Consider the following 13,289-nt stretch of genomic DNA (forward strand, 5'->3'; position numbering starts at 1 on the left):
ATGGAACAGACGTATGGACCAGTTCTGTGCATGCCTGTGGCAGTGGCCACACCACAGTTCTGAAGCATCTCAGCAGGTGTATTCTTTGAAACTGGGCAAACATTATCTGTAAGGTAATTTTAGAGCAGATGTAAATTTACAATAAAAGTATACATTCTTTTGTTCTACAGATGTAAGAAAGCAAAATGTTTATTCATTAACAGTGTATAAAATGTACATCCTACTAAAATATGCACAAACATTTAGATTGCATCTTTTGGAACAAGAAAAGCACGGATAATCACCTAACCTGATAAGATCTTAAAAGGGTGCGTTGTTGGTGGATGTATGTGATCCTCAGCAGACCCTGTGATTGGTGCAGGTCCCTCGCAAGGCTGCATTCCTGGAGGATGTCCGTGATCCTCAGCAGGCCCTGTGTCTGGTGCAGTTCATTGGGAAGGCTACGTTGCAGACGGATGTCCGTGATCCTCAGCAGGCCCTGTGTCTGGTGCAGGTCACTCAGAAGGCTGCATGGCTGGCAGATGTCCGTCATCCGCAGCAAGCTCTGTGTCTGGTGCAGTTCATTGGGAAGGCTACGTTGCTGACGGATGTCCATGATCCTCAGCAGGCCCTGTGTATGGTGCAGGTCACTCAGAAGGCTGCATGGCTGGCAGACGTCCGTCATCCGCAGCAAGCTCTGTGACTGGTGCAGTTCATTGGGAAGGCTGCGTTGCTGGCGGATGTCCGTGATCCGCAGCAGGACTGGTGCATCTCGCTCAGAACGCTGTGAGACTGGCAGATGTATGTGATCCTCAACAGGCCCTGTGTCTGGTGCAGGTCACTCCAAAGGCTGCATTGCTGGCGGATGTCCATGATCTACAGCAGGACTGGTACAGGTCACTCGGAAGGCTGTGGGTCTGGCGGATGTCCGTGATCCACAGCAGGCCCTGTGTCTGGTGCAGGTCACTCAGAAGGCTGCGTTGCTGGCGGATGTCCGTGATCCGCAGCAGGACTGGTGCAGGTCACTCGGAAGGCTGCGTTGCTGGCGGATGTCCGTGATCCGCAGCAGGACTGGTGCAGGTCCCTCGCAAGGCTGCATTCCTGGAGGATGTCCGTGATCCTCAGCAGGCCCTGAGTCTGGTGCAGGTCACTCAGAAGGCTGCATGGCTGGCAGATGTCCGTCATCCGCAGCAAGCTCTGTGACTGGTGCAGTTCATTGGGAAGGCTACGTTGCTGACGGATGTCCGTGATCCTCAGCAAGCTCTGTGTCTGGTGCAGTTCATTGGGAAGGCTACGTTGCAGACGGATGTCCGTGATCCTCAGCAGGCCCTGTGTCTGGTGCAGGTCACTCAGAAGGCTGCATGGCTGGCAGATGTCCGTCATCCGCAGCAAGCTCTGTGACTGGTGCAGTTCATTGGGAAGGCTGCGTTGCTGGCGGATGTCCGTGATCCGCAGCAGGACTGGTGCATCTCGCTCAGAACGCTGTGAGACTGGCAGATGTATGTGATCCTCAACAGGCCCTGTGTCTGGTGCAGGTCACTCCGAAGGCTGCATTGCTGGCGGATGTCTGTGATCCTCAACAGGCCCTGTGTCTGGTGCAGGTCACTTGGAAGGCTGCGTTGCTGGGCCTTGGCCAACATTTTCTGTATTGTCATTTGAGAGCAGATGTACATTTACAATAAAAGTCTACATGCTATTGTTACATAGGTGAAATAAAGCAACATGTATTTTTCTTAAAGTTTATATCCTGTCAAAAGTGCATGAATCAGAATTAGGATGCCTGTCTTTGAAAAAATTTACAGCTAAATATAATGGGTACTCACATAATGTCAATATGTCAGAAGATCTCATGACAGCATTTCCAACTCCAAACCTCTGTAGTGGTTGGTTCAGTTTTGTCTTACAAAGTGCACTCCATATTCAGTCCATTGTTTTGTGGTGGTTAATTGTACAGATCCAGCAGTGAAATTTAGCAATATGTTAGTGAACAGATTCCATATATCCCATTATGAAATGAAATTCATAGAGCATCAGTAACTCTTCTGATATAATATCAATAACTCTTCCTTCTTTTTCATTATCCATGCCAAAACATACTTCACAATAATTGACAATAACATAACAAAACAAAACATAATAATATATAAATAAAATAAAATAAAAATTGTTCATTCAATGTATCAACAAGTAAAGAAACAAGTTACACACCATCTAAATTACAGTCCTTGGTGTGATAACAAAATGCTTTTAGTACAGTTGAAGCTAAAACAAATCAGTCCCACACAAAAGAACAGTCTAATACAAAATCAGGCCCAAATCAAAAACAAACAACACATCACACAGGCATAAAAAATTAAAACTTAAACAATTAAATATGTCTTATTTCAAGTAGCTGTATAGGACTAATGGCTGAAAATTGTCCTGGGTTGATTTAAGCAGCCAACTGAATTGTCCTCACCCAATCTAAAACTTAGAAACAAAAACAAACTTTCTTCTCAGAATTCTTCATGTCAAAACATAGCATTTTTACATAAACAAAATAATTATCTAAAGTCTGCCAATATATTGTAACACATTTGTAAATTAAATGATAACTGATGCATATTTAAAATACTTTAACAATGCAATTTAGAATTGTGTAATACTAAATTGTGTAATCATGTGTATTAGACCCTGTTTACAGAACTGCATACCAAGTGGACAGTGCTAACTAAATATGTAAATATCTTCTAACATGCATTTTCATCACTCAAACAAAAATGGTAAGGTGTTCAGTTCAATTGGTATGAAAGATATACAGTACACATTGCTAAGACGCACCTGTCAGTCTCGGTAGACATAGAATACACTGACATACACTGCTTAGAACAGCCGTGTAGTCCCACACAGACATACACTGCTTAGAACAGCCGTGTAGTCCCACACAGGAATAATGGCTGCTGTTGCTGTCTTTTTTTTATTAATCCAAATAGTATTCTTCTGAATGTGTCCTTGAATTTGACTCATTTACACATCACCTGTCTCCAGCAAGCATGTTTACTCACATGCTTCTCTCAGCAGATTGCATTGCTGTCCATGGCTTTCATGTCCTTCAAATGCCCTGGTACTGGTGGCAACTCCACCAAACAGAATGTCCTTGGAGATCCTGCCCTTTTCCAAGAAATATTGGTGTTGCAGCGAGATGTAGGCTGGGCCTCTGACCTGTGTTATCTTAAAGGCAACATAACTGATTCCACAGTGAATGACAGAAATTGTCTGTAATCAGCACTATTTAAGTGATCTTGTTCATATGGTATCATGACTTTACTGTGTCAAAGCATATATCACAATAAATACTTTTTGTGTCACACTACTGTATGTGTTGAAAACTGTGAGTTGGCTGTCCACTTGGTATAATTCCATAATTCATGAATATGTTGAACAAAAAAGTTCCCTGTATAGGGGCCATTTTCCAAAAGAAGTTGCACTTTTAAGATTTGTTTTCTTTGTTTGTTTTCAGCATTCTTACACAATCTCGAGACAATTCATTCATACACAATTTATTCTTTCACTTCAATGAAGATTTATGGTATTGTTTTCCTTCAACTCAGTGTTGCAATAATAATACCAGTCTTCAACTGACTGTAATATCTGTGTAAAATAATATGGCTGATTTTTATTTTACTGGACTAAAATTCAACAGCTGTGTTTATTGTCCTTAACTGTTATCGTCTTAACTCTAATTCACTGATAATGTTAAGGTTTACTATAATGGTAAAGATATAAACATTCAATACGCTATGTCTGTCCATTCATTATAACTTTAATTTGGATTCTTGTTAGCATTTAAAGCATTACACATAACTTGGTATAATGGTGGTGTAATACAACCAAAATGAAATAATTCAACCAACATTAACAAGGAATAACCTAAAATGCTTGAGACAATTAAGGAACGATCCACTGACTTAAAACAAAAATCACCTAGATAATAAATCAACTGTATTGTTTTCTGATATTTACACATTCATCTGTATATCTTTACCGTTATTTGCAACTTCTTTTGGAAAATGGCCCCTATACCCCTCCCATTCCCTGCAAGGAGCCGTCCAGTGTATGCTCTCTCCTTGCCACCACCCACCCACCCATCATAACCCATTTAGCGGACGGAATATGGAGTAAACTCATAAAGACATCTTAACCAGAATATAAATACTTACCTATTCAAAGACAAATATCATTAATCACAGATAACATTATTACAACAGTGAGACCAGTATGGCTTCATGAAAACTGTAGTATGTCTGCACAACTTCAACAACAACATGTTCTGTGCCTTTAGTGTAAACATGATCTATTAATGTACCTTTTTCAGTTGTAGCTGCTTGCACGTGCTGATTGTATCCATGCCGTTCCAGTAACTTGAGAATTGTAGAAGATACGAAGATGTCCTCATTGAAGTCTCCCATGATGAGCTTTCTCCCTGGATGCTTCTCAAGTTCAAAGATGACCTGTAATAACTGCTCTCGAAACATGTCAATCTTATAAGAGCTGGGCCTGTACAACACAGCAGCAGTCAAATTTGCATGAGGTATTTCAAAATACAGACATTCCAAATTGCATCTTTCTGGAATTGACACCTGCACATCAATGTTTTCTGAACAATACACACCAACTCCACCTCTTTGTTGTTGTTTCAGCGCTGCAAAGGCTGGCTCGGAGTCATCGTAACAGTTTCCCCTCGGATTGTGTTTGAAGATGTATCCTGGAAGTTGTGGCTGGTCATCAGTGTCTACATTGAGCCACGTCTCTGTTAAGCAAATACAGTCAGCATTCATGAGGGCTTTATGGGATTGAACATCCTGAATGTGAGCATTCAGACTCTGTACATTGTGAAGTGCTACTGTGCACACAAGGTTCATGTTGGATGAAACAGACATTCCAAAGTTAAACTTAGGCAAGCTTTCCATAGCCGAATCTACTTTGTTATCACAAAATATGGCAGATTCTTTGAAGTCCTCAATTATCAGCCCACCGAGAGTTCTCACGCGACTCAACGCAACGTATGCTTGCCCTGGAGCAAAGATCTTCTTGAGTGATACAACAGCCCTTTCAACAGTAAGCCCTTGACATTTATGTACAGTTACTGACCAGGCCAGGCTAATCGGCAGTTGCCTTCGTACACCACCATTATTAGCCACTTGTTCCTCTTGCACTTCCACTATCGTTGAACGTTCGGAAACCCTTTTTGCTTTTGACCTCTGGATCTTTCCTACATTAGGGTCTTCAAACTCCACATGGATAGCTGCAGGCATGTCATCGTCTTCTTGACTTTGAATGATTTCCACGACTGTGCCACATGCTCCGTTGACAAGGCCATCAGACACATCTATGTTTTTCTTCAACATGACCCTTGCTCCAACACCCAACGAAACACATTTAGGCAAGCAAGAGTTGAAAACTTTTGTGTGAAAGCCAACTTTCCGTTCCATTCTTCCAGTTTTGGGATTTCGGACAAAGTCTTGAGCACGTATGCTGATTGCGTCTGGGCAGATCTCTTGCAGTCTCTTCACGTTATATTCATCAACCTCCGCATTTGTAGCATACACATGAATGTCATTAGATTCCTCACCAGTTTCACGCTGCCTCAATGTGAGAACATCACGGTCAGTGAGAGGTTCGTTCTTTTTACGGACTCTGAGACGATTAAGCATTTCCGCAAATGCTGCATTTTCTTGTCTAACAACTTTAGTCAGTTCTGCAACCTCAAAGTTGTTGTCCCACAGGTTGGCTCCTTTGTTTTCAGCAAAAAGAGGGGTGCCTTTCACAGGCTTGAGTTGAAAAAAATCACCCACACAAATCAGGGAAACTTTTGCAAACGAGGAATAATCACCAGTCTGCTTGATTTGACGCAGTCTACCATGAATGTAGGCCAAAAGACGGTGGTCGACCATGGACACTTCATCAATGATCAGAATTTGCAAGCTGCCCATTTTGGTTCGCAAAGAATTGACTTTCTCATCACCTAGTGGTTGATACGGCAGTTTGATATTTGCACCAATGGAGAAAGTATTGTGAATTGTTGCAGCGCCAATGTTATATGCAGCCACTCCTGTAGGTGCTGTTAGAAGCACAGTGAGATCCTCAGGATTTTCAGCAATCTGTGACAACAGCCGGGTAGATTCATAATGTATCGCTTTGATTAAATGGCTTTTCCCTGTTCCTGCTCCACCAGTGATGAATAATCGCAACGGTTCAGGATTTTGTCCAAACAGTTTCTGCAAACACCACTTACGAACAGCATAGAATATGGCAGACTGTTCTTCATTTAATGACCGTAATAAATGCAATGCATCCTCTCTGGGCATTGACACATGATTTGTTTCCAAAGTGCATGTAGTCTGTGGGTTTGCTGTCAGGTCAGGAATGAGTTTGTCATCATCATCACCTTCATCATCTACAACTTTTTCTTTCATCAGATCTAAACAGCGAAGACGCTCCCTTTCTGTTTCAGGACATATCTGAGCCCAGGCATCTTCTAGATCAATTTTGTCTTCCAGCAACTGTTGAGCTCTGTCAATCTCATCACTTTCTTTTTCAAATAAAGCTTTGTTGGTATCCACAATCGACTGCACTCTTTGGACATCAATGCCACATTTCACTGTACCATTTTTATAGAAATGTTCATATGTATCAAACTGGGGCGGTTTGAGGTGACAGTCTTCATAGTAAGGCAGAAATAGTTGCAGCAACGAATGGAAGTACTTTTCAGGGTTTTTTGTGGGAGAAAATCTGGGATACCTCACAACAGCAGGTTCAGTTCGGGTCCTTCGTTTCACAAAGCCGCAGTTGTTGTTGAGCTGTATTATGTCATGTGAATCTCTTTCAGTTGGAACCTGTGACTTTGATAGAACTCTGTATTCAGAACAAAAACTGGCCAGGCATAAATCCTCAAATTGTTCATTCTGGGGTCTGCTCTTATACCTCTCGATCACATTGGTCATCCAAATGCTGCTTTCGTCATTACACTTTTGGAACTGGGCTTTATTTTGGAGTATGTGCAAAGGTAAACTCATCCTAACAGGATTATCACCAACTGGAATGAACTGTACGTCACGAGAGCATTCTTTCAAGTGCATATGTGTTAATCGATACACTGCCTCTTGGGCTGAAACTTCTCTGTTGTGTAGGTATACACTTCCAAGCTGTTTGAATGCTGCTTTTGCATCAAGGTTGCCATTCATTGACTCGTCTTGGGCACGTTGTAAGAGCAAACCCATTTCTTGTTCTGCTTTTGTGATGTACGACAGTATGTAGACCACAACTGAAAAGGCATCTGTGACATACTGGATATCCATATTGCCTTGCCAAGCACGGAGTAAGTCTTTGTTGTACTGGTTCACCCAAATGTCTCCAGGATTTCGTTTTAGAACAATGCTTTTCTTTTTGGAACATATGTTGTACGCCTTTTCAAACAAACCTTGATCTATCCCAAGAGACTCAAAAAATGCATCGGCTGTATCAAAATTCATGTCAGGCATGGTCAACGCAGTTTTAACATTCTTTATTATGGCACTAGCACTTGTATTGTCATCATTGCCATTCAAGTCCTCACAGTTACCGCCTCTTGTGATGAAAGTACAGCTTGATGGTGGCCGTGGGAAATTGAACCTGCACACTGTGTTTTTCTTGCGGCAAGTCTTAGAGTGTCTTGTGCTGTGCCTCTGTACGCTGCTCACAACGTCATAGAGTTCTGCATCTGTTTCTGGTGGCATTTCACAGGTGATGTATGTATCTATGAACTGTGCCACTTCATCATCACTCTCTTTATCAATCTTGGGAGCATTTTCAACCCAAAAAAGACAGTGGACATGAGGAGAACCACGTTGTTGAAATTCAACACGATAAAAGTAGTCCTTTATTTTCCCTATGGGTTCTGCTGGCGACATGATTACATCACGGAGAAAGCAATGCCATCTGTGATCAAACATTCTTGCCGCTGTCACAGGGTTTCGACGTATGAGTCCACATTTGTCAGACCAGTCAAGATCGTCAACAGACATCTGTTTACCTTCTATTCTTAGAATAGAGTTCAGCATTTCAGGCCATCTTAAATCTGCAGAGCTAAAAGATGCAAAGAATGTGGGTATGGAGAGTTGTCTTATCATAGCAAATAAATCTTTCTGAACTGACATCCAGTATGGAGGTGTGCCACGAATTCCTCGTAAAAACTTGTATCCTTCGTCATTGCGCAATATTTTACTCAACGACTCTGAGTTCAACAACATGTCTGGTGATGCGTCTTTCAGAGAGGAGTTGCCGCCACCTTTGCGTAATGCCACTGATACACCAGATACAACTTGATGCACCTCTGATATGTATTGTGCATAAAAAATGAAGTCTGTGTTCTGTGCAAAACGCCCATCTGCATTCAGAATGCGTGTATTCAGGTACCGTGACAGAGTTATTTTGGACTCTCTTTCATCATGGAATGTAGGTCCACCAGATGGATACAAAACAGGGAAACATTTTGCCTCGTTGGTTTTATCGGACAGCAACCTCACTGGACTGTTACCTTCACCTGGTGCCACATTAAGTATATCCTGAAAATTCTGATCAATGATCTCTGAACCCAGATCGACAGGTTGTAATGATGTATCTGACAAAAGCCCATTCTGGTCTTTGATATAAGTCACATCTTCCTCTGCTTGCTCTTCAGAAACAATGTCATCATCACTGTTAGCAGGTGTTTCTTGTTTGGTACTTTCCTCATGCTGGTCAGTGCCATTCAGAGAGTTTACCCATTCGTCATTCATAGTCACATCACCGTACCATTTATTGTTTGCCATCAAATACCTCAGTGCATTTCTGACACGATCAGTGTGGACATACATGTACTCGTAATGACCTTTATATGTCAACTTGCGTTTCAGTTTCACTCTTATCATCTTGTCATCACATTCATTTCTTGGGAGTATATTTGTCACATTTGTGTTATTAACAGGAACAGAGACGCAAGGACCATGACAAGCTCTCTGGCGGCCTCGTGGCAAACACAACAGCTTCATGAAGGGAATGTGACGTGCAATGAGATGTTGTTCCAAAGAGTTCAGACATTTAAGTTCCACTGGAATATCATCCAAATGCATGTTGTTGGTGACACTCTCTTCGGGAAGTTTTCCTCCAAGTATTTTACGATGACATGTATGGCAAATCCATAATTTGCTGGATGGACTATCAAACAGATGACATTTCTGTTCACATTCAACATCACACACATGTAAATATTGCAATGTTATGCATCTATTAGCCATTGCAGCCACTTCTGCTCCTTTGCTTTCATAGCAATGTCGTTTACACTCAACCACCTGCTTTCTGAAGAGTAAACGATGACAGACTGAGCATACATATTCAGGACCACGGCTGACTTCCTGACGAAAATGACCAACAGCAGAGTCTATGTCTTCCTGTTTCTTTTGCCACTTTGCATAACTCTCACAACCTTGTTTTATTTTATTTGCACGGATGTTTTTGTTTTCTCTGTATTTCCTCTTGTTGGCCTCTTTGATTTTCTTCTGAAAGCCAATGTTGTTCTTGTATTTACCATGACTATAACCACGGACAAGCATCTGAAATGTTCTGTTTGTCTTATATTTGGCTTTGGAGTAATCACGGACGAGATTCTGAAATGTCTTGTTTGTCTTATATTTACCTCTAGAATACATGCGTACCATTTTTTGAAAGCTCAAAGTGTTGTTATATTTCATTTGAGAGTGGGCACGCTTCAGTTTCTGATATTCAGGATCAGAAATGTACTTTTCCCGAACACATTCACGCTTTTTCTCTCTGTAATCGCTGTCATTGTGGTATCGCTGGCGATGTTTCTTTGCTCTCACATTTTCTGATTCATCGTTTAACTTTCTTTTTCGTGTTGACCTCAACTTGTAATCAATCGTTACTGGCTGGCATATTCCTGCGCAACGTCCTGAATCTTTGTGTTTAACACATGTTACAACCTCATAATGATTGCCAGTGTGATTTAAATAAACGCAATTCTCTCTCCATGTCTGTGAGTCTGCAGGTCTGTGCATATTCCATCTTCCATCATTGAAAGTAAAGATAGTTGTTTGCAACAAGTCAGCAGCAGCAAAAATATCAATTTCTTTTGCCCATGAACCACAGTAATATATCCTTGATTTAGTGACATAATCCTGCACAGATGTGTATTCATCCCTCAGATATGTTTCAAATTTGGTGCCGTTTCTCTGAAGGTGTTGCACGACAGCCCGTCTTATTTTCAAATGCTTGTCTTCATTGTGGCAAATGCTAAAGGCTAGGCTGCGGTAAAAGCAATTCCCATCAGGTTTTATACTTTTTATCTTACAGGGACATCCCATGTCATCAATATCAGTTGTTGCCATTAGGCCTACATCAACATTTCCATTTTGAAGCTCTAAACATGTGCACAGTGCATCCTGGTCCTGACGAGTTAAAGGTTTAAAAGCATGTTTGGGAACTCTTACATTACTTATAATGACATCATCAGTTGCCTGCACATCACAGTTTAAAGGTTGAAAAGACTGTTCGTGAGCACCTGCATCAATAAGAATGACATCGTCTGTTGCTATTTTGTTTTGCTCAACACCCTTACTGGGAACTTGTCTCAAAACGTCACTGTAGAGTGGTCTACTGTTTACATTAGAACAAGCATTTGTGTCTGGTATGGTCTGTGAACATTCTGTGCCACTTGTGAAATTCGCTGCAACTGTAGACGACCCACTTACAACTCGTTCACACATGTTAGGCTTACGCTTCACCACATCGCTGTAGAGTGGACGGCAACTTGCAGAGCTCGTTGAACAGCTGGATGAATCGTCCATCTGGGCATCGGCATCAATTACTGTGACTCCAGTTACCTCAAACCTTGGTGTGCTTATGCCAAAAGATCGTGCGAAGTCGTAAACAAATGTGACCAGGGAGTGTATAGAGTTGAAGTATGCAACACAACTTGTCCTCTCACCTTTCTGGTTGACGTTTCTGTTAGCGTGTGAATCAACAAATGCAAACCTTGCTCCTGCATTCACTACAGCACATGTGTTAGCACAAATGGTTAACAAACAAGCATCATTGCTAAACAGCGCCCGCTGCAGTGCAACATCAAAAGGCATGGCAACATCACGTAAAGCATTGTCATAGTCATCAACCAGAATAAATCCAGTGTAAGAATCAGCAAAGTTTATTGAGAAATCACAATTCCACACTTCATATTGTCTAGGCAATTCAGACACAGCAATGTAACCCCTTCCTTGGTCTCTTATTTTACCCTGTGCACTCATTGACCTGTAAAGAACAGTTCCCTTAATCAAAACATCATCAAGATCTCGAGTTTCCCAACTCCACACGTTCTTCATCTTGGACTTCAAAACAGCAGTCAAACTGATGGCACCACACTGCTTGTTGCGCACATTTCCAAACCGTGAATGACCTTGATGAAAAGAGCCCATCAGCACAGATCTCTCTGGGAAGTCAACAGATTCATTCAAAGAACAACAATCAGTAGCATTATTTTCTTTCACATTATTTGACAATGAGTTTACAACAGAGTCATGGCACATATTCAGAGAGTTGGTAGAGTTTGTTTGAGAGTTGGTAGAGTTTGCTTGTATTGCGTCCGAAGACTGTAACTGGCATTGTAACTGGCATTGTAACTGGCATTGTAACTGGCAGTCCGAAGACTGTATAGCGTCCGAAGACTGTGTGTGGGCTTTTTTACGAGGACGCCCAACCTCGTCACAGGAGACCAAGTCAACCTGCGCCACCGGGGACCTCTTGCTCGGCACCTGTAACACAGAAAACCAAACATACGGTTACCAAGTCTAACATATCATACTTAATTTCATCATTAAAGCAACTAATATACACATACTTTCAGAACAGTAATGTATATATATCATAAATATTCAGCAACTTCTTAAAAGGAAATATGGCGAGTTTTCATATAGATCTCCGTTTCTCATGGGTCACTGAGTACTGTTATGAAAATGACATGTTTCTATTATACACACAATCATAATACATCAGGACAGAATGAAAAGTTCACCAGCCTGACCTTAGTGGACCTTAAATCAGCCTGTATTTTTTTGCCTGCCCTGGAGCGCTTGCTTGGACGCGGCATCTGCAAAACACACAGAACAAGCATCAGAAACAGGCAAGTCTGACATGCTACATTTCCTTAAGCATCTCATAAGTTACACTTTACTAATTTCATCAGTTCTGATAAACAGGCAACAACAATGTACATATTTACATCATAAATATTCTTTAACTTATTTACATTCAAAAGTGAAACTATACAACACTTAACAGCATGAGCAAAGCATACTGAAATCAAAAAATACTTTGAGACTAATAACTGAGTCTAGCATCAGCTGTTTTCAACAAATAGCCCAATAAAATCATACACATTCACACACACAATGATTAGTGTTTATATAGTCTGCAAACCCTGACCAGATGTTCAAAACATTTTCAATAATTGAAAAACAAGGTGTCGAATCACTGCCAACTAGGTCACAAGTGCAAATTACCGTCAACTCACACAGCCTTGAACTGTCGCTGACACCCTGATGGCAATGCCAAAGAGCCAGTGTTGTGTCAAATTAGGCTGCCCATCAAGTTGTGCTATAGCGCAAGTAGGGTTTCAGTAGAAGTACTGTAATTTTTGCTATCTCAACACACATTTCATATATAATATTTGTTAATCAATATCCTAAACCAAACAAACAAAACAAAACAAAAAATCAGGATTGTTAGTCTATTTCGCCTATCTGTTTTGATAAGATGGTGCTGCTCCTAAATCGAAACATTGGATACTGGTGGCTAAAAGCAACATTTTAGCCTGCATCCTTAAACAGTGTGCTACAGTATCTAAACAAAGCAGTATACCTTGACACAACACCAACATCGTTGATAAGGAACCTTATATTATAATGTGGATACTGTACATTTAATTACAACAATACTGCTTGTTTTCAAAACCTACAATCTTGTTTCTTTAATTGCATATGCAAGGGTCGACCACACTGAATTAATAAAAAGGGGTGGTCTGTAACTTTAAAGCCATTATTAACCTTCAATTCATACATCCCCCTATATGTGTACATTTACCTGACACTTGCATGCACTGACACAAAGGGTAAAACAAATTTGACATCAGGATTGTTATACCATTAGGCCTATGCACAAGTACCATGAAACGTATGATACAGCTATACCTTAATGAGGCATACACTTTGTTGACCTACAGCAAAAGGCATATGAGACAGGAATAA

At 41.1% G+C, this 13,289-nt stretch overlaps 1 protein-coding gene across 1 annotated transcript; it reads right to left on the minus strand.

The window, feature by feature from the left end:
- Window positions 1–4,217: 4,217 nt before the first annotated feature.
- Window positions 4,218–9,683, minus strand: LOC143124725 (uncharacterized). Its single transcript, XM_076286435.1, has one exon. The coding sequence runs from the start codon at window positions 9,681–9,683 to the stop codon at window positions 4,218–4,220; it is 5,466 nt and encodes a 1,821-aa protein (XP_076142550.1).
- Window positions 9,684–13,289: the final 3,606 nt, after the last annotated feature.

This window comes from Alosa pseudoharengus, unplaced genomic scaffold (assembly GCF_046254945.1).
Source record: "Alosa pseudoharengus isolate Yale_2024_CS ecotype anadromous, Long Island Sound unplaced genomic scaffold, YU_APseudo_1.1 YU_APseudo_1.1_scf_15, whole genome shotgun sequence".
NCBI lineage: Eukaryota > Metazoa > Chordata > Actinopteri > Clupeiformes > Clupeidae > Alosa > Alosa pseudoharengus.

Excerpts from the sequence above, each read along its gene's own strand:
- LOC143124725 (XM_076286435.1), bottom strand. The coding sequence starts at position 9,683 with ATGTATTCTAGAGGTAAATATAAGACAAACAAGACATTTCAGAATCTC.